The sequence below is a fragment of the Vigna radiata genome, chromosome 1 (assembly GCF_000741045.1).
Source record: "Vigna radiata var. radiata cultivar VC1973A chromosome 1, Vradiata_ver6, whole genome shotgun sequence".
Lineage (NCBI taxonomy): Eukaryota > Viridiplantae > Streptophyta > Magnoliopsida > Fabales > Fabaceae > Vigna > Vigna radiata.
The window spans coordinates 15574251-15593145 of NC_028351.1; the positions used below are offsets into that span (position 1 = coordinate 15574251).

General features: G+C 31.9%; 1 protein-coding gene across 1 annotated transcript; it reads right to left on the reverse strand.

Annotated features, from left to right (window-relative positions):
- Positions 1 to 12534: 12534 nt before the first annotated feature.
- LOC106764096 (O-acyltransferase WSD1) lies at positions 12535 to 17907 on the reverse strand. Its single transcript, XM_014648325.2, has 5 exons — positions 17595 to 17907; positions 15619 to 16191; positions 14612 to 14968; positions 14155 to 14292; positions 12535 to 12863 (listed from the first exon to the last, which is right to left on the reverse strand). Exons 1-5 carry the CDS (start codon positions 17784 to 17786, stop codon positions 12714 to 12716), a joined length of 1410 nt encoding a protein of 469 aa, XP_014503811.1. The 5' UTR covers positions 17787 to 17907; the 3' UTR covers positions 12535 to 12713.
- Positions 17908 to 18895: the final 988 nt, after the last annotated feature.

The following is an 18895-nucleotide window of genomic DNA, read 5'->3' on the forward strand; positions in this document are numbered from 1 at the left end:
ATCTTTGGTACAACTTTGTGCTATACTACATTGTGCATCTCATCTGGTTTTGATATTTATGCATAATCACAGGGGGAGTATTACATTCATACACATTTTTCTTCACATGCCTACATTTCAGGGGGATTTATCTTTTACATGTGATTAAATGTGATAAGGGGAGCATCAATGCATGATATATCATTGCTCTTTTTTACTAATGCATCTCTGTTTATTTGTTTTTAACAGCATATAATATCTAGAGCATTCCTTTTTTGTTAATGGACAAAGGGGGAGAAGGTTTATGAATGTTTATGAAAGGGGGAGAATAATGTCTTTTGTTTCATATCTGCTTGATATATTGCTGTTTGGATGAGTTACAAAACAGAGTAAACAAATGTGTTTTGTATTTGGTTGTACAAACATGGTTGGTTATTAATCATGGTTGTGCATCATCCAAAAAGGGAGAGATTGTTGAGATTGTTGACAACACAATAATAACACACTTATGTTGTTCTTGTGTTACATGTTCTTATGCTGACTGTTTGATATATCTGTTGAACATATGTTTATGTGCTATTTTGCTATGTGAATGCATACTTATTAAGCTTGTACTTGTTACATCATTTCTGGATGCATTGCACATGTTTTAATGCATGAAAATCACAAGCACTTTTGTGAACTTATAATTATGTGACAAAGCTACAGTAAAGTCGACTCCATTATTAATTGAATCGACCATACTAAAATCTTTGTAGAAATTTTGAGAATCATTGTTGTGTGAGATTTTGAGAAGGAAAGAATTTCAAAATGTTCTTACATGTCAAAGTCGACTATGTGTGCCACATATTCGACTGTATTAGTTGTTTGATTTGAAATTATGTTATGCTCATGTACAGTAACGGCTATATTTTCAAAAGTTAGTTGAGCATTGAATAGTAGGTCAACTGTATTAAATGAGTTTTTAATTTGTTTGACTGAATGCTACCAGTTTGACTAAGCTGTTATAACTGTCATAACATAGTCGACTATATTAGTAGCTTATTCGACTCAAAGAATGTCTGTTAAACAGAAATCTATAAATTGACAGAACATGAAGTTGTTCTAAGACTTTTGATGATCTAACATTTTTACATTTTGTTTCAGATTGATATCTCTGGTTTATAGAGCTCCAAGAGTTCTCCGAGAAGACCGTGGTGATCCTTCTTGAAAGAGATTCAAAGGGAGATTGTTTGCACCCTCATTGCTTGATCACATTCTGCACATTAAAGGTGTTTATGGTTTAATCAAGAATCTATTTGGCATCTGTGGTGTTGTTGTGTGTACCTGTTGTGACTATAGGGGATAGACTTATGGAGTCTGGTTCACTTTGAGGATTGTCCAAAGTGGTGTTTTGCAGATTGTAGGAGAGGGGACATCTTGCTGTAAGTCTTGATGTGTTGTATGCCTATATTTTGGTTAGAGGGTTAGAGAGGTGTTTTATATTTTTGACGTGGAGGTCTTCTATAAAAGGCTTGTTGTAAAAACCTTGACCATTATAGTGCATTTGCTTCCTCGGTTGGAAGGACACTAGATGTAGGCATTGTTGGCCGAACCAGTGTTTGATTTCTCTATCCCTGCTCTTTTATATTCAGTCGACTGTATTATCTGCATAGTCAACTACGATTTTCCGTTGCACACAATTTTCATTACTTGCGATTCAAGAAAGACTTGTAAAGTATTCAACTTTGTTTCAAAGATTTCAAAAAGACTCTGATTTTGAAAACTCACCAATCCAACCCCCCCCCCCCCTCTTAGTGTAAAACGAAGCCTACCAGCTTTCCAACAGCCAAGTCCTGTCCACAAATTTTGAGATTTTTACATTTAGTTCTTTAGTGTCAAAAGTCTTACCCAATCCAGTCAGATGGTTTCACTAGCCTGCATTCTGAACATTTCATATTCTTGTATCAACGTGTTCTTCCTAGCACGCTTCACATTGTCAGTACCTTCATGAGTTACTCGAAGAACCTCCCACATTTCCTAAGTTGTCTTACAAACAGGGATTCTATAGAATTCATCAAGCATAACAGTAGAAGAAATAATATTTCTAGCCTTAATGTCAAATTGTGCACTTCTATTTTCCTCAACAGTCCAATTTGAATACGAGTTTTCTTGTTCAATACCATCAACTATTCGGGTTGGAATAACAGGACCATTTTCCACAACTTCCTAAATGCCTCTGTCAACAGACCCATAAAAATTTGTATTCCGACTTTCAAGAAAGCATAGTTATAACATGTAAAAACTGGTGGTTTGTTGATGGAAGCACATTCAGCATAAACTTGGTTCTGTCCAGCCATTTTCGTAAAACTTGAAAAATTGTCAAAGTAAGCTTTGATACCAATTGTTGAAATTGGTATCACGCAGCGAAATGTTTTAAAGAGCGTTATAACGGACACAAACCAAGAAGGGAAGGGTGAATTATTTCTTTTAAAATTTTGGTTTTCTTTTAAAACTTTCTTTAAACGGTTTATAACAAGGTAATGCAGAGACAAAGAAAATCACACACAGGATTTCTACACTAGTTCGAATCAAAAGATTCTATGTTCAGTTGTTAATCACTTTAGAAAGAGTGGTTAACTTTTCACTAAAAATCATTTAAATGATTACAAGAAGATTAACAATTACACAGTAAAGAATACACCTTCCTTCGACACACGAGGGAATGAACAATAGCTTAATCAACTTGTAGAGAACCGCTTGCACCTTTAGACACACTAAACCAAGCTTCTCCTTCCTCAAGACTTGATCAACTTAACACTTAAACTAAAGAACTTCCTCAAAACCAATTTTGTGCTCTTAGTAGTTCAGGTAACCTTAGAAAGGTTTATGAGGCTTTTATTTATAGGCCAGGGGTCAGAAAATGAAAAGACAACTCCCAACTACTAGAAATAATCGATTATGAAAAGTGATAATCGATTATTTCAAGCAGTTATGGGTTTTAAAACACCTGATAATTGATTACTCTTAGTGATAATCGATTATTATCGAACCCTGGACAATTTAAAACTTGCGGAGATAATCGATTATCCTCACTGATAATCGATTATTGTCAAGATAAAGCCTTTTTCTACTTTTGCTTGTGATAATCAATTATCCCCTATGATAATCGATTATTGCAACGTGAAATCAATAAAAAGGAATAAGTTATAATACTTCTAAGTGCTTACAATTGAGAGATAACCTAATACAAATGATTTCTACATAGAATGGTTTTTACAATTAATGCATTTGTTTCTACAATTCTTCAAGTGCATCTACATCAAAATCTCTTCAAAGCATCAATGCTTTTCATTTGTAACAAGTCCCGAAGCATACATGGATACTCGTCCAACAAGTCTTTTGCATCTTATTTCTTTATAAAGTTCACTCATAAGATTGAGACTTTTTTCGAAGAATGGTTTAATCTTATTATGTGCAAGATAATGACATTGTTAATCACATCCCAGCAAGAATGAAGATCCCCCATACTGTTTCCCAAAATTTTCTTTAAGCTCCAATGAACGGACTTAACCTTGAAAAAAATGAATTCGCAATATTATCAAATATTAAATAAAGGTTTAATTGCTTATTTAGTCCCTAGATTCACTACTAAGTCTCAACTTCATCCCCCTTTTAAAAAGGTCTCAATTTCATCCCCACTTTGTATAATTGCACCACTCAAGTCCATTCTGTTAATTTTGCAGAAACAGAGTTAACTCCGTGGTGACGTGGCAAAGAAGTCTGCACTTTTTTTCTCTCTCCTCTAAGATTCCCACTAGCCACAAATGATGAACGTTGCATCTGAGCTGCTAGTTTCGCATCCCCCTCATTGCAACCAAAACAGAACAAAAAATAGAAGAGGGAAGAAGCACCCTCCCTTGTGATGCGATTCAGTGCGAGAAAAGATGGAAAATAAGAAGAATGTCCAATACATTGCCACAAGGCACCACGAGCACCGCTTGATCACACCATCTTCATACCGTCATCGCACCCTCACCACACCATCGTTGTCGGATTTCGTCTCTCGTTTCTGCGAAACCCAACCAAACCCCAAAGAAAGAGAAAGGAGAAAATCTCTCTCTATGTTGCGGGTGAACCAGAGGGGACAGAAAGAAGAGAGCCTCTAACCGAGAAAAGGAAAGCGGAATAATTCCCTCGTGCGCGACACAGTGCTTCCAAGGCTGAAATTCTTGATTCGAGAAAAATAAAACAAAGGTCCAAACCCTTGTTTAGGGTTCTCTGGTACAAGTGCCCCCCTTTTTTTATTTAGAAGTAAATTAAAGAGACCCTTCAATGTTATACTTTATCTTAAAATTTTCTCCTTTTCAGACTAACTTAACTTAATTTTTTTAGTATAATAACACATTGCCAATACTACCTTTTCTAATTAATTTAGACTCTAATCACAAATTTTAACCTTATACCCACACACCTAAATAATAATAAACCAATGTTTACAAATATAGTTTATTCAAACTATAAAACCTACAAAAACCAAGAATACTCACATAAAACTTAAGCATCATGTAACATAAATCATACCCTTAACAAAGGTTAATTTCTCATACCCTTAACAAAAATCAAGAATATACACACATCCATCATACAATAAAACAAAGGTAAGCTTTCCTAAAATGTGGTCAATCCTAAAGCTTTATCTATACTTCTAAAACACCACCAAATCTTCCTTTGCACTCAGGGTTTCTTGTTGCTCTTTCTCTTTGATTTTCAGTTTCTAGGGTTTCTAAACCACACTCTTTTCTCTATATCGTAATATTTATGAATCAACCCAACTCTATCTTTAATAATTTATCTCTTATTATAATGTATTATTAAACCAACTCTATATAAATCTTTAATTCCCTTTTTATTTTTTATTTTATTTAATTCAACTTTTTTACTTCTTACACCCTCCCTTATTTAATTTCTACACCGATTAAATAAAAGTAAAAGACAATTTTGCCCTTAAGAAAAATACAAATAAAATAAAGGGTTCCCTTAACTCTCTTTCTTCTCAAAATTGAACTCACACCCATTCAATCCTAAACCATCCTCCCATTAATAAGCCAACACATCACATTGATAATATCACACACGCACACATCAACCAATTATCACATATCAATCATGTGTTACATTTTAATAATAATAACAAAATAATTAACACAACAATTAAAATTATGAGACACACTTAAGCTTCATGCCAATTACCAAACAATAACATTCAAAACTTCAATCACTTAATTCCCTATTTACTACATTTTTTCTGGGGTCTTACACGTAGGGAGATATGAAACATAAAACAACTAAATTAAAAATTCCAGACAAAAGGCTAAAAGACTCTCAAGTAAAAATGTCTATGAGAGTTATGCTAAACACGTAAGCTATGGTAATCAGTTGAGCTCTCAAGAAGAGAAAGGATGTTGAAAGAATGTCTTTGGCTAAACATGTAAAAGATGAAACTTTTTAAACACTCTTGCTCTAGAAAGGCAGTATCCCAAAAAGTGTTTACAACAAGACTAGACGATACCATGAGCTAAACGCCTCACTTCGTCCAACGATGAAGTTCTCATTTAAATCTTCGTATTTTAGAGAAAAGATTAAGTGATAAATGTTACCTCAACGGTAGAAAATGTAAAAAGCACTTTGTTGTTCTGAACAAGCATTAAATGTCATTAAATTCTCAACGTTCAAAAACAAAAAAAGTGATTAGAGATAAGACATATTTGTTGCATGCACAATTTACTCTATTCTATATAGATAATCTACTACACACATCTACCTACTCTATTCAAAATATATTAGAAGTGGACGTTAGAGACAAAGAAAACATTCAAGGAATGTTCTCTACATTAGAAGTTGTGCCTAAAAAATAGTATAACCTACTTCTAGGAAAGTACTGAAAAGACAAGTGTAGCTTGTCAAGTTGGCTTTAACCAACAGTTGTTTCACAAGACAAGACAAAGAAGACACAAGATTCAATGCTAAAAGCTTATTCTAACGAATATATTTCAAAAGCCTTTAAATAGAAGATCATTTAAAGAAATAATCAAGAGGATAACAAAAATATCATCTACGAAAAGTGTTCAAAAGAAAAACATAGAGAAGCTCAAGCTCAAAGAGAATATCTGAGAAAAGAAAAAGAAAAGTCAAGCAACATTCTCAAGCCTCATTGTATTATTTGCTTACTATTTGTATGAAGAGAGAAAAAAGAAAAAAGAAAAGAGAGAAACATCTATCAGATCTGTAAACAGCGTTGTATTGAACAAATATCCTCTCTGTGAAAGTAATCATCTAAACAACTTGTAAGCAATCAGTTGATTGCAATTCTAAAGAGAATTAAAACACTTGTTATATAACTCAGGAGAATTAAGGAGATCTAGGCAGTGTATTAGGGGATGCCAAGATTGCTTATTGAAAACCAGGAGTGGGTGAAACTCAACTAGTATAGGGTAACGGGAGTTATTCCCTGATTGGGGATTCCAGGAGTGGTGAAGAATACTGCACAACCAAAAAAGGGTGAAACTCAACCAGTTTAGGATAACAAGAGTTATTTGTTGACTGGGGATACCAGTAGTGGTGAGAATACTCAAGGATACCAGGTGTGGTGAGAATACTCAGGGATACTGTTGAATCTTTTAGCAAGCGTACCAATAGTCAATTGTATTATAATGATTTTTAAGTAAAAGTGTCGATCCCATGAGGAACAACTTCAATTAAATAGATAAATTTATCTCAAAAACCATATGTACAAGGGTATTCAATCTGATTCATAATGGATTTTTATAATTTATACTATGTTGCGTGAAAGTAAGAAAATAACAGCAAATAAGTTAGAGAAAGTTTAATATGAGAAGTTGGGATTGAATTCATCTATCTCACACATCTACAATTTGAATGAATATAAACATATAGCAACTGAAATTACCAATATTGATGTAACACACAGAAGTCATTTATAGTGATTCCTCGTGTATAAAATTCATAAGATCAGTTCCTTGAATACTGATTCCTCACATATCCAACAAATTGTCCAACATTATATTCAAGTGTTATAAGCAATTGATAAACTGAAATCTATCCCTAGCATCACAGGATATCAAGTATTCTTGTTCAGATCATATTTTAGAAATACTTTCTAGTCACGTCTAAAACCCACATTCATGAAACTATTGATCAAATAGAATCAAGCACTAAGAACAGAACAAAAATACCAATATTGAATAAAAACAGAAATGCTATATATAAATATCACTATGTTACATCCGAGTTCGAATCGATTACATTCAATCCCAAGAGAAAAGATCGGCCACTCATGGTGGCCATTAGCATTCTAAGAGATGAAGAAGAAGATCCTATAGCTAAAGTGGAAGAACAACTCTTTCAATAACTCTGTGATTTTTTTCTCCGCCACTCTCTTTGACTCATGAGTATATATACTACACGAATTCTCACTTAAGCTAGCTGATTATCCCTTAAGTGAGAAGAAACTTCTTGGAGAAGATAGGTCATTCTCGCTTAAGCTAAACTATTCTCGCTTAAGCGGGAATGACTTTTAAAGTAATGGTTTCCTGGACGAATCTTGCTTAATCAGATCATTTTAACTTGGGCGAATTGTTGCAGGATTTGCTTTTCTCTTTTTTTTTTTCTACTCTCTTAACTTACCTGGAACATATACAAAATAGGGATCAAATGATTTCCTTTTAATCAATAACTCGGAAATATATGATTACGTTTCATCTTTCTTAGATTGGGGAAAATTGATACAAGTGTACACAACTTAAAACAGAAGTGCCAAAATTCTATATGAAAATTTACTACTTTTTTTAACTTATCAGATACCAGGAGTGGTGAGAATACTTAGTTGTAATAACCCTCTAAGGATAGAAGAGACTGGATGTAGCTCAATTGGTGTGAACTAGTATAAAACTATATATGCATTTATTAATTACTTCTGTCTCAACACTTGTTTTTATAAAACCTACAATCGCGTTTTAGTTTTGAATATAAGAGTTTCCCATACTAAAAGATTGTTCATTAAAAGGAAGTCCTTACAAACACTACAATGAATATTCTGAATAACACTCGAAAAGAATTTATTGCTTAAAACCAATTGCAAGGTCGAGTGTTTAATAACTGCTTGAAAAATCTTGTACTCGACGAAAGTGCTACATGAGAAAGGTTGTGAAAAAGATTTTCCATTAACTAGACGATCTTAACCTTTGTCTTATCAAACTTCCTTTCTTCTTACGGTATTGATTAGTTGCATGACACTTTTTGTATTCTTCTCAAGGATGAAGTGTCGTCCTCTAGGCTAAGAGTATATTCTAATATTTTTCACATTAAGTTCTTTAGGTAATGTGTGTTGTGAGATAGTTCTTACTTGATCGACTCTTGTGGTTAGTGTTTTGTTAGTTTCACTTGGATATTTCTTGTACTTGTTGTTTTTGAGAATGTATGGTTTATGCCTATTGTTTGTGGGCTTCTTTTGTGCTCCTATGTTATTTTAGATTATCTCTTCTGTTGTTTAACACCTTATATAGCTTTAGGCATAACCTTGATTAGGCTTGTCGCATAAATGCTTCTAATATAGACGTTAACATCACGTATCTAGATGAATTTGTGATCTCTGACTTTTAGTGTTTACATAGGAGAATGTAATTTGTTGTGTGTTTATGCTCTTTTATATTTTTATATTTTTTATTACCCAAGACTATTTTTTTAATGTTGTTTGTTAAACTTCAAAACCAGCACTAGTGCAGAATTGGCTTTTAACGTCACTCCTTAGACGTCAGTTAAGCGGGAGCCTGACGTAAATTAATGATCGGTGGCACTTTCGTAAATAAATTACCAATATAGACGTCACTTAAGAGGGCCCCGACGTCTATAATATTATAGACGTCAGGGTTCTCATAACCGATGTCTATAGGCCCTCATATAAGTCGGCTCCCCCGAATAGACATCAAAACTAAACGAAAAAGTTAATAAAAAATAAATTTTTATTTTATTTAGACGTCTGTTATGGGGGAACCAATTTCTAAAGCACTTTAGACGTCAGTTATTGGGGGAACCGACGTTTAAACCCTAAACCCAAAAATTTCAAAAGTCACTTTTTGGCTCCATATAGACATCTGATCCTGCCACTCCGACTTCTAAAGCACTTTAGACGTCTGTTGTGGGGGGAACCGACTTCTGTAGACGTCTGTTATGGCGGGAACCGACTTCTAAATACTCAGTCCGAAAATTTAAAAAGTCATTTTTTGACTCCATTTAGACGTCTGATCCCGCCACTCCGACTTCTATAGCACTTTAGATGTCTGTTGTAAGGGGAACCGACGTCTAAATGTCTGCATTAAAACACTGCGAAGGCGAGGCAGTAGTTACGCGCACTCATTGTTCATCATCTTCCTCGCATTTTCTCTGCACAGGCTACGTTTTACATGTTCGTTTTCTCACTTTTGCACCGTTTAAAATTAATTTTACTTTGATTACATTACTCTTTGATGAATTATTTTTCATTTGAACTGAATAAAATGCGCTTTCATTGAGTTTTTGTGTAGTTTTTCTCATGTCCTTAGGCAGCGTTCTTGGATGGCGGTTTCTTGCATTTTGCACTTCTCCAATTCCCTCCACTACATTATCAAAACCGTCCAATACAAAATAAGTACATACAATCCATTCTCTTCAACTAAAATATAAAGTTGTAAACTCGAATCACCATAACCTAGGAGCAACTCTAGAGGCCTCAAGCGGAGAAAGATCCTATCAAATACTTAGACGTCTGATCTATAAAGTCCGACGTCTATACAGACGTCTGACCTATATAGTCAGATGTCTATATAGACGTCTGACCTATAAGGTATGACGTCTCATTTAACGTCACTCGAATAGACGTCGGTTCGAGATCTGACGTTAAAAGCCCAAAATAATTGACTTTAAACAGCGTTTTTCCACTAGTGCAGAGATGCTTTAGGCGATCTTAGTCTTTCTCTTAGACGATCTTGTCTTAACAGGTGTTGTTGATGGTGAAGAGCTTGTGTAGTCATGGTAGTGGCTTCATGGAAATGGTTGTTGAAGGGGTTGGGTATGAAATGTATTGAGGTGGTTGTCTAACATGGTGAGGGAACATGAACAAGGGAACTTAAGGCTAGAGAAATAGGAAGGAGTAAAGAAGAAACATGTTCTATGAGGAAGGAGAAGGTAAAGGTATTCTTCAATAATAATATCGATGTTTCAAAATGACTAAACCATAGACTTTCTTCAACAAACTTTGTAGAATACATGGTTTGTATATCATTCTAGAAAGTTTATTAGAACAAACTTTTGAAGTTCCGAAACATATAACTCTAAAGGTAAAAATATGTATTAATAAATCTGAAATACATATTTTGACTTTTTAAATTATGTGTTTTTGAACCTAAAAAAATTTCTTCAGTTTACTTTTTTTACACTTAAAATTTAATTTACTATGGAAGAAAACTTTTACATAGGATATCAAATGAAGTTGTGAAACAGTTTTAGGAGTTGTCCTAACTACAATGGTAGAATTTGAAATATAGGAAAGACACTAGAAAGGGGAAGGGGTTTGAATAATGCTTTTAAACTCTTTTGCAAATCAATGCTTAATAACTATTGTAGGGATTAGACGGTCTGCGGTAGTTCTTATACGTGTGTTTTTAATAAAGCGTTTTAGGAAAATGTTATAAATAAGGGAAGCAATGATACAAGTATTTTTATACTGATTCACTTAATTTAAGCTACATTCAGTCTCCCACAAGAACTTTTAAAGGGTTCCACTGATATTTTTCAAAGATTACAAATGAGTATAAATCACTCCTAGTATACACCAAGTATTATCAACCACTCCCGGTTTCCAAGTATTATAAACCACTCCTGGTTCCCATGTATTAAATACCACTCCTAGTTCCTTTAGCCAATCTTGACTAGTACGAGTTTAACCACTCTTGATATACAACTATTCTTAACCACTTCTAGTTCTCCTAGACAATTGTCTAGAACGTTTAACTCAATTGAACTAAATAGTATAAGTGTTTTAATTCACTTCTAAATATCATAACACAATCAGTGTTTGATTACAAGCACATATTTTGATAACCCTCAAGGAGACTTTATACGCATGTTTCATAATGTTGTCTAAGCTCTAGTGCACCGTTTGGTTATGCTTAGTCAAAGCTAACACTTAGACACTTTGTCACATTGTTCAGACAATATATCTCTTGTTCAAGCACAATGGTGATTAAACACTATGTTAAGAGTTCTATAGCGTTTGGTGCTTTTTATGTTTATGCATTAGACATGTTTGAGATTTTGGATAGTTATGTATCGTTTTATGACATTTAGCGTGTGATCCTAGTATCTTAAATGATTTGTTCTATTAGATGCATAATGGCTTAACATGTTTGGATATTGATTCCTAAGCATCACCATTTAGCATAGTGATTACTTGGACTATGTTTCCATTATACCAAACGTTGTTTATGTTTAGATAGAATTCACTTCAAGTGTTGTATTCTTTATAAATGTTTATCTTGTTCAATATTATCGATAGATTGTTATATCTAATAAACACTTATTCAGTATTATCCTTTAACCATTTGTCATTATATTCTGTAATTAATATTTTATTGAGTGTTGTTTGTTAAACTTCGAAACTCAAGTTATTAGAGTCTAGTTTCTTAAATTTAGAATTTTTTGTTTGTTTTATTTTGTATTTTTGGTTATTTAAAGATTAGTTGAATATGCATAGTTGATTTTCTATTAAAAAACAAAAGGACATAAAGAAGTAATACGGAAGGTGTATTCTTTTTGTTCAGGATGATGAAAGATATGCTTTGTCTATGAGAGAAATGAGAAAGATATATAATTTAAAAAATCTTAAACTTGTGTTTGGAAAAAATTTAGTAATGTTAAAAAGTTAAAATACATGATATTTAAATTATTCACTATTGAATTTTCTTTACTTCGTAAATAATATGTTTGGATTAAGCAATTGAAATTATAGTTTTTTTATTTCAAGAAATAATTTAATTTCTTTTTTAAGACAATATTTTATTTTAAAAATATTTGAATATATGACTTGATTCAACCTTTTTGTTGAAGATAGCTTCCTTCAACTTAGGTCTAATTATCCGAATATTTGGCAATGTGATGTTTATATTATTATTTTTTTTTAATTTGAAACAATTTTTGAAAGACTATTTATGTTTATGTGTGTATTTTGTAATGTTATTAACATTTGACGAACAAATTACCTGTTAATTTCAGTATAAGCTAATATCTTCTACAATACTTAATTCGTATATTTGAATTAGTTATTTTAAATTGGATGAAGTTGTTAAATAGGTTTTACTAATATATTAGCCAACAAAATTGTTATATATAACATAATTGAAAACAAAAAATTAATTAAGTTTTAAGCCGAAATAGAGTTAAAAACTCATTTCTTATTAAATGCAGTAATTAAAAACAAAACTTTTCCATCATACTTTTGAAGTTATGCTTGGAATTTAAAGAAAAAAAAAGAAAAACTTATTCATTCCCCTAATGATACAATTCCAGTTCAATATAAATACATTTCACACCCACAATCAAAATCATATTACAGAATCATTACAGCAGAATTAAATAAATAAAGTAAAAAATATGAAAAAGAATATTAGTGCATGCATGCATATATATGTTGATATTTGATTTTATGCCTTAATCTGACTTGCTGCTTCTATGATAATCTGAAGAGAATTTTCCAGAGAAGACTTGAACAATTGCTTATCGATAAAGTCTTTTTCTACTCCAAATGCAATTCTTATCTTTCCCATGTAACTCATGATTGTCATCGTCAGACTCTGCAACAACCATCAAATGTTAAACAAATATGAAACAAAAATGTGAAAAAGTTACATGTATTCATAGTTAAAATTTTCTTAATATGAATAGTAAATGACAGGAAAAATCACTTCAATGTATATTAATAAAATTAGAATTCTTTTTCTTTAATCCGTTTTCTTGGTAAGGTAAACAATCAAAATTAATAAAAAAATATATAACTAAACAATTTAATTGAACAAAATCATTCTCTTAAAATGATTTAGTTTGATTAATTAATCGAAAAAACAATCATATATATATATATATATATATATATATATATATATATATATATATATATATATCAGCAAAATATCAAAAAGAAAAGTTGAAAACTTGTAAATAATTTTTTTAAACTTTTTAATACACATTTTATTATTTTGTCTACTTTAATATATTTATTTAGTTTTTATGTAAAAAAAATTAATTTTTAATTTCAAGTATTTAATCATATAATAAATCCTTTGTACAGTGAATAACATCTCTTTCCAGAGTTTTCTCTCTTATTATTTAATGTGTATAATCCTACAAAATTTACTTTTATTTCTAAGATATTTTTCTATTATTACACATCTTTTTATATGATTTCATTCAATTTTAAAAATATAATTCTTAATTTTATTAAATCAAATTATTTTCAATATGTTTTATAATTATTTAACTTTTATTCAATTTGTTATTTGATATTTTAATTTGATATTTATAATAATTTTACTTGATATTTCTTATAAATAAGATCACAGAAATTTTATAATAATGTAATACAAGAACTCGATATAATTATTTTTTGCTAATTTTTAGCAAATTTACCTATAATACTGTAAATTAAAATTAAGAATATACTACTGATAAAAAAACATCATTAGTATTATATTAAACATTAAATGATAATAAAAAAAAGAGACAGAAATATTAGTTTAATTGGTCAATAAATTTCTGTTACCTTTTAATTAATATGTGGGGACTAGGTCTATGTTATTGGTTGACATGCATTGATGTGCAACCTAACAAAACCCACATACACACCATTCATTAATTGTCGCTGGTAAATGCATAAAGCAAATGGTGTCTGGAACACCATGTGCATGTTTTGAAATTACTACAAAATATTAATAAACATTGATTTTAATGTTATGAAATATATTAAAAAATTTAATATTATATATTTTAAAATTCAGTAAAAAGTAACACTGAAAAATAAATTAAAAATCTAACTGAAAAAGAATATTACTGACACAGATGAAGAACAGTAATAAAATCCAGACATACCTCAGGTGAACCAGCCACCATGAAATAAAATCCTTTGATTGGAATATTAGCCACAGCCATTTGCTCCACTGGTCCAATCATATTTGAGATTGTTGTGCTTGAGTTTCTTAAGGTTGAGTGCAAGTATTTAGCTGCAGCCTAATACAAAGAGATTCATCATAATCATATAGTTGAAAAGAAAAAGAATATAATGCGAAATAAGCGTAAAATTGAGATGGATTTTAGGTCTAACTCAGCGTCCATTTAAATACTATAAATTAATTTTATTTCTGTTAGATATTGCTATGATAGATTTTAATGATGGTTCTGATATTATGTTAGAAGTGGACTTTAAATCTAACTTAACACTACAAAATCGGTTCGTAAAATGAAGTTTACACCTACTTATATACATTGAATTGACCTGCTTTATCTCTAGTTGATATGGAACTTCCAACACCTATATGTAAAAAAGTACCTCAGTTCCTCTTAGTTTTCTGAGTGTATTGAGAAGCATGGCAGTGAGAGGAGTGGCGAAAGAAGTTTTCTTTTTGGTCATCTCTTTATGTGCTTCCCAAATAAAGTGAAGAGGATTTGCATATTTGGAATCAGTGAGTTCTGGAATTGGAACATGCAAAAAGGCATATTGATTCCCCCATGCAGAATTGCTATTTCTCTTTTCCACCATTTCCTTGATAGATTTGTACCCTTCAATGTTTCTGGTGTTCAGCAGTACCAGTGCTGTGGAATGACCCTCCCTTGATTTCACACTCATTTCTTCCATGTATAGACGAATTCCAAAGAAAATTACTCCAGCAAGCACATCATTTATGCTCTGTCCTCATGTCCATGACACCATTACCCAACAAAAATAAACATAATTAGTACACTTGTTAAACATATTTAGACATAAAGAAAACTAGTTCATATAGTATGTACTAACATGGTTGCTTAAAAAGTACATTTCTATATGGATTTTCCTACTTTTCAATCTTAATTCAACTGTTATAATCACATTTAATATTTATATACATTGCCACCAATGTGTAATGTCACATCAATATGTATATTATCATTAAATTAATGAAAACTGAAATTTTGACTATTAAGTTAGGGACCAATATTTGCCAAAGTTGAGAAAGACATCCACCAACGACCTAAGTAAATGAGAAAATATATACATATAAATAATAATGAAACTACAATTTTTTTTGTACCCAATAAATTTTTACACCCACTTTATATTTACTATTTTATTTTTGAATTATTTTTTACAAATATAAAAATTCATTTTTTTAACAATTATATCAGCTTGTTTTATGTCAAAAAATCATTTTTTTTAAATAAAGAAAAACATAATCAAGTTTTAAAGAGATTTAAAAGGTAATTAAGTTAAGAAAAACATGAATGGAAGTGAGATTTATCATCCTAAAAACTGTGTAATAATGACCTTAATGTATGAAAGTTTAGAAAGATTTGACCTACCACTCCAAGTTTAGATTTGACTTCCTTGATAAGATCGAAGGAGAAAGAAACATCGGAGATGTTGATATGCCTTGTCTTGGTGTCTTCAGCAGCAGATCTAATTGGGGTTTGATCATCTTCAATCAAGTTACTCTTCAACAAGCTCCATCCAAAATCGGAAAGAGTACGAAGAAAAATGGAGGGCAATCTCTTGAAGGGCACTTTGGTGTTGGAGATTCGTGTTTTGGGTGTTTGGCTTGATGGAAGTGTGAAGGGCAGAGAGGCTTTGTCAGCTCTTTCCATGCATGAAAGAAGGGCACCCATGAGAGAGAAACCATCCCCTAGGGCATGGTGGAGTTTGAACACTAAGGTTCCCTTGCCTTTGCTTGTAGGGTACTTTACAATGTGAAGTTCCCATAAGGGTCTATGTTGTGGCAAGTGTTCCACAGCTATTTTTGACATGTACTCATCAAGATACTCATCATATAACAAGTTTGAAGAGTTATTGCCACTTTCAAATCTAGGAACTTTTATATGATCCCCAAGCTTCACTTCAACTTTCTTCCACTTTTTATCTCCATTTTTGTCCCTGATCTATTGTTCAAATCCATACTCAGTTTTTTTTTTTTTTTCTTGGAGGCAAAAACAGCAAAAGGGTACATACATGCCTAATCAAATCAATTATGTATATTTTATCATGCATGCAAGTACACATAACATTACATTTTCTTTTGATTTGATCAAAAGTATGTGTCTGCAACTAGTTATCTTCTTTTTCATCTTATTTTCACTTTATTTTGTTTCTCCCTTTTTTTCCATTACATTAACTATCATATTAGACCCATACAAGAATGCCATGGCTTGAGTGAGAGAAAAAGTTGGTGGAGGAATAACTATAAAGCAAAATGATGGTATATAATAAATGGTGTGGATTTCTTGAATAGAAATAAGATTAATTTATTCGGTATAAATCACAATAGTAATTTTGTAAAGATGATTTAGTTTAAAATCACATCTTAATATAATATTAAAATATATCTTAATAATGTTGGTCGGATTTATTATGTCATATTTTATCGGATCACTTTAAATAATTCTACATAAATAAATGCATGTTAAATATTTTAAATTAGATAATTTGTGGTGCCATTTATGTAATGGGTAGGTGTGGCATTGTGTAAGTGTAAGTATAATTTAGTTTGGGTAGAGTAATTAGAGGCATGTATTTTGGCTAAAGAATGGGTAACATGGCTCAATTTAGGAAGGTTTTCTTCATAATATATGACTAATTAAGGCTAGTCATGCCGGGGAATTTACGCAGATGCTATATGGATACTATGCATTAAAGGCACTTTAAAAAGAAAGAACTTTTAAAGTCGATGAAAATTCAATTCTATTAAATGGGTTGCTGTCCTTATATTTACATACATAAGGATTTTCTTATTATCTTATTTTATAATGTGAAAATTTGGATTGGTAAAAGAGAAAAAAAAAAAAAAGCTTTGAGAGATCTGCAAAATGACGGTGAAAAAGTTTAGTTAAGTATATAAAGAACTAAAATAATTTAGATAGACATATAGAGAAATCAAGATCAATAAAAATTTTTTACAACTTAATAAAATACTTCAAGAAGTCAAATAGTTAATGGAAAGTCCAACAAATGTAAATAAAAAGTTTAGATAGCTTGATCTAACTTCCAAGTTCTTTATATGATCTACATATCAATGAATTTAGAAACCAAATTGAAATCTTCTTAAAAATAAAGACAAAACTAACACATTATCTCTAAAGTGAAAATTATCCCAGTAATTAAGCCTAAGTTTAATTAATTTATATATTAGATTTTTGTTTTAATTTTCAGATAAACTAAATTGCAATAAACACATTTTTCATTTTGTTAGCACTTTTTGAAAGAAAAAAAAAAACTTTGCCAACTGAGTGATGAGAGCTGATCTAGATCTTGAAGTTAAACTGATGTAGAGAGTTGAGATGGTTACCATGATGGAGGAGAAACGAGGGTTGATGGGAAGGAAGAGATTGTGAAGAAGAGGGAGAGTTTGAGAGTCATCGATAATGGGAAGCTCAGTTTCCATGACAGCAAGAATGTAAATACTGAGTGAAGAGCTTGTCAAGTATTGCCCAGTTGGACTCACTGCCTCCATAATCTCTCCCTCGGTAAATGCTTCCATTCCTTCACCTTAAACCAACCAAGGAAAAGTTTTCTTGTTCAGATTCATGAGAAGAGGCAACATATTTAAAACAAGAGAGAGAAGAGTGTGAGTTTGTTTGGTCCTCTTTAATGGTCGCACAACTATCACCCCAACCCTTTGACGGTTCCATTATGTTTACAAAAATTATAGAATTTGTGGTAGCTTTATGCATTCAATTCTTACTCTGTCAGACCATTCATTTTGGACAGCAAAAATGGGGAAAGGGTGGCGTAACATATAGGAATAGAATAATAGTCTTAAATTTATTCTCCCACCTAAACCACAACTCCAACCTCTGTTCACTCGTGTGTGTATATATTTATATATAGTTTCTGTTGAAATAGGATGAGGATAACTCTATGTGTGTTAACTCTGTGTCGAACGTTCTCTTGCTTCGTGCTCCAATTAACCGATCGGTCTAAGAGGGTGACCTGCAGAATACACTCTGACGTTTAAGTCAAAAAAATTTTTTATAGGTCTTTTGTAATTTAATAGTAAGTCAAAGTAAGTTTACTTCGAAAGTAAATCCCTATTTATAAACTTTACAAGAATCTGACAAATTAATTTACAATTTAATTATCATTAATGCAAACCTTAACCGCTTGACCGTAGTCGTTATGACATTAATTACATCTTAACTCCACCCAATGGTTGTCGGGACCGAGCGGTTGGGAGACACTTTCTGGCACGTCCACCCGCTCGGCTTTGTCCCTACAATTTGTCACCCTTCCTGATCGGTTAGCTTTAGGCTAATAGTAACATAAGCCCCCCCAAGCCCTAGCAAAGTCTTTAGAGGTTTGCGTGGGGTTTCGAAGTCTTCGCTGATTGGTTTAGGGCATCATGGATCGTGACAAGCACATTAACCGTCACGTCCAGGAAAAGTGGAAACCGAATAGTTGTGTCTATAAAAAATGGGCAGGAAAAGATGAAAATGTAACGTCACGACGCTTGAACCGTCAGATCTTTTCCCTTTGGACGCTCTAGATGGATTCGGTGAATGTTAAGACTCTAGTAAGTGTACCGGATCGTATCAAGTACTAATAAACGGTAAGTTCGAGTATCGTTTCCCTAGAGACTCTTAGGCCTAA

What these genes read in the sequence shown, in the direction of transcription:
- LOC106764096 (XM_014648325.2), bottom strand. Translation starts at nt 17,786, where the DNA reads ATGGAAGCATTTACCGAGGGAGAGATTATGGAGGCAGTGAGTCCAACT. An exon ending in CTCGTTTCTCCTCCATCATG is followed by an intron (nt 16,192 to 17,594) that starts GTAACCATCTCA and finishes TTTGAACAATAG; the next exon opens with ATCAGGGACAAAAATGGAGA. An exon ending in GAAAACTAAGAGGAACTGAG is followed by an intron (nt 14,293 to 14,611) that starts GTACTTTTTTAC and finishes TCTTTGTATTAG; the next exon opens with GCTGCAGCTAAATACTTGCA.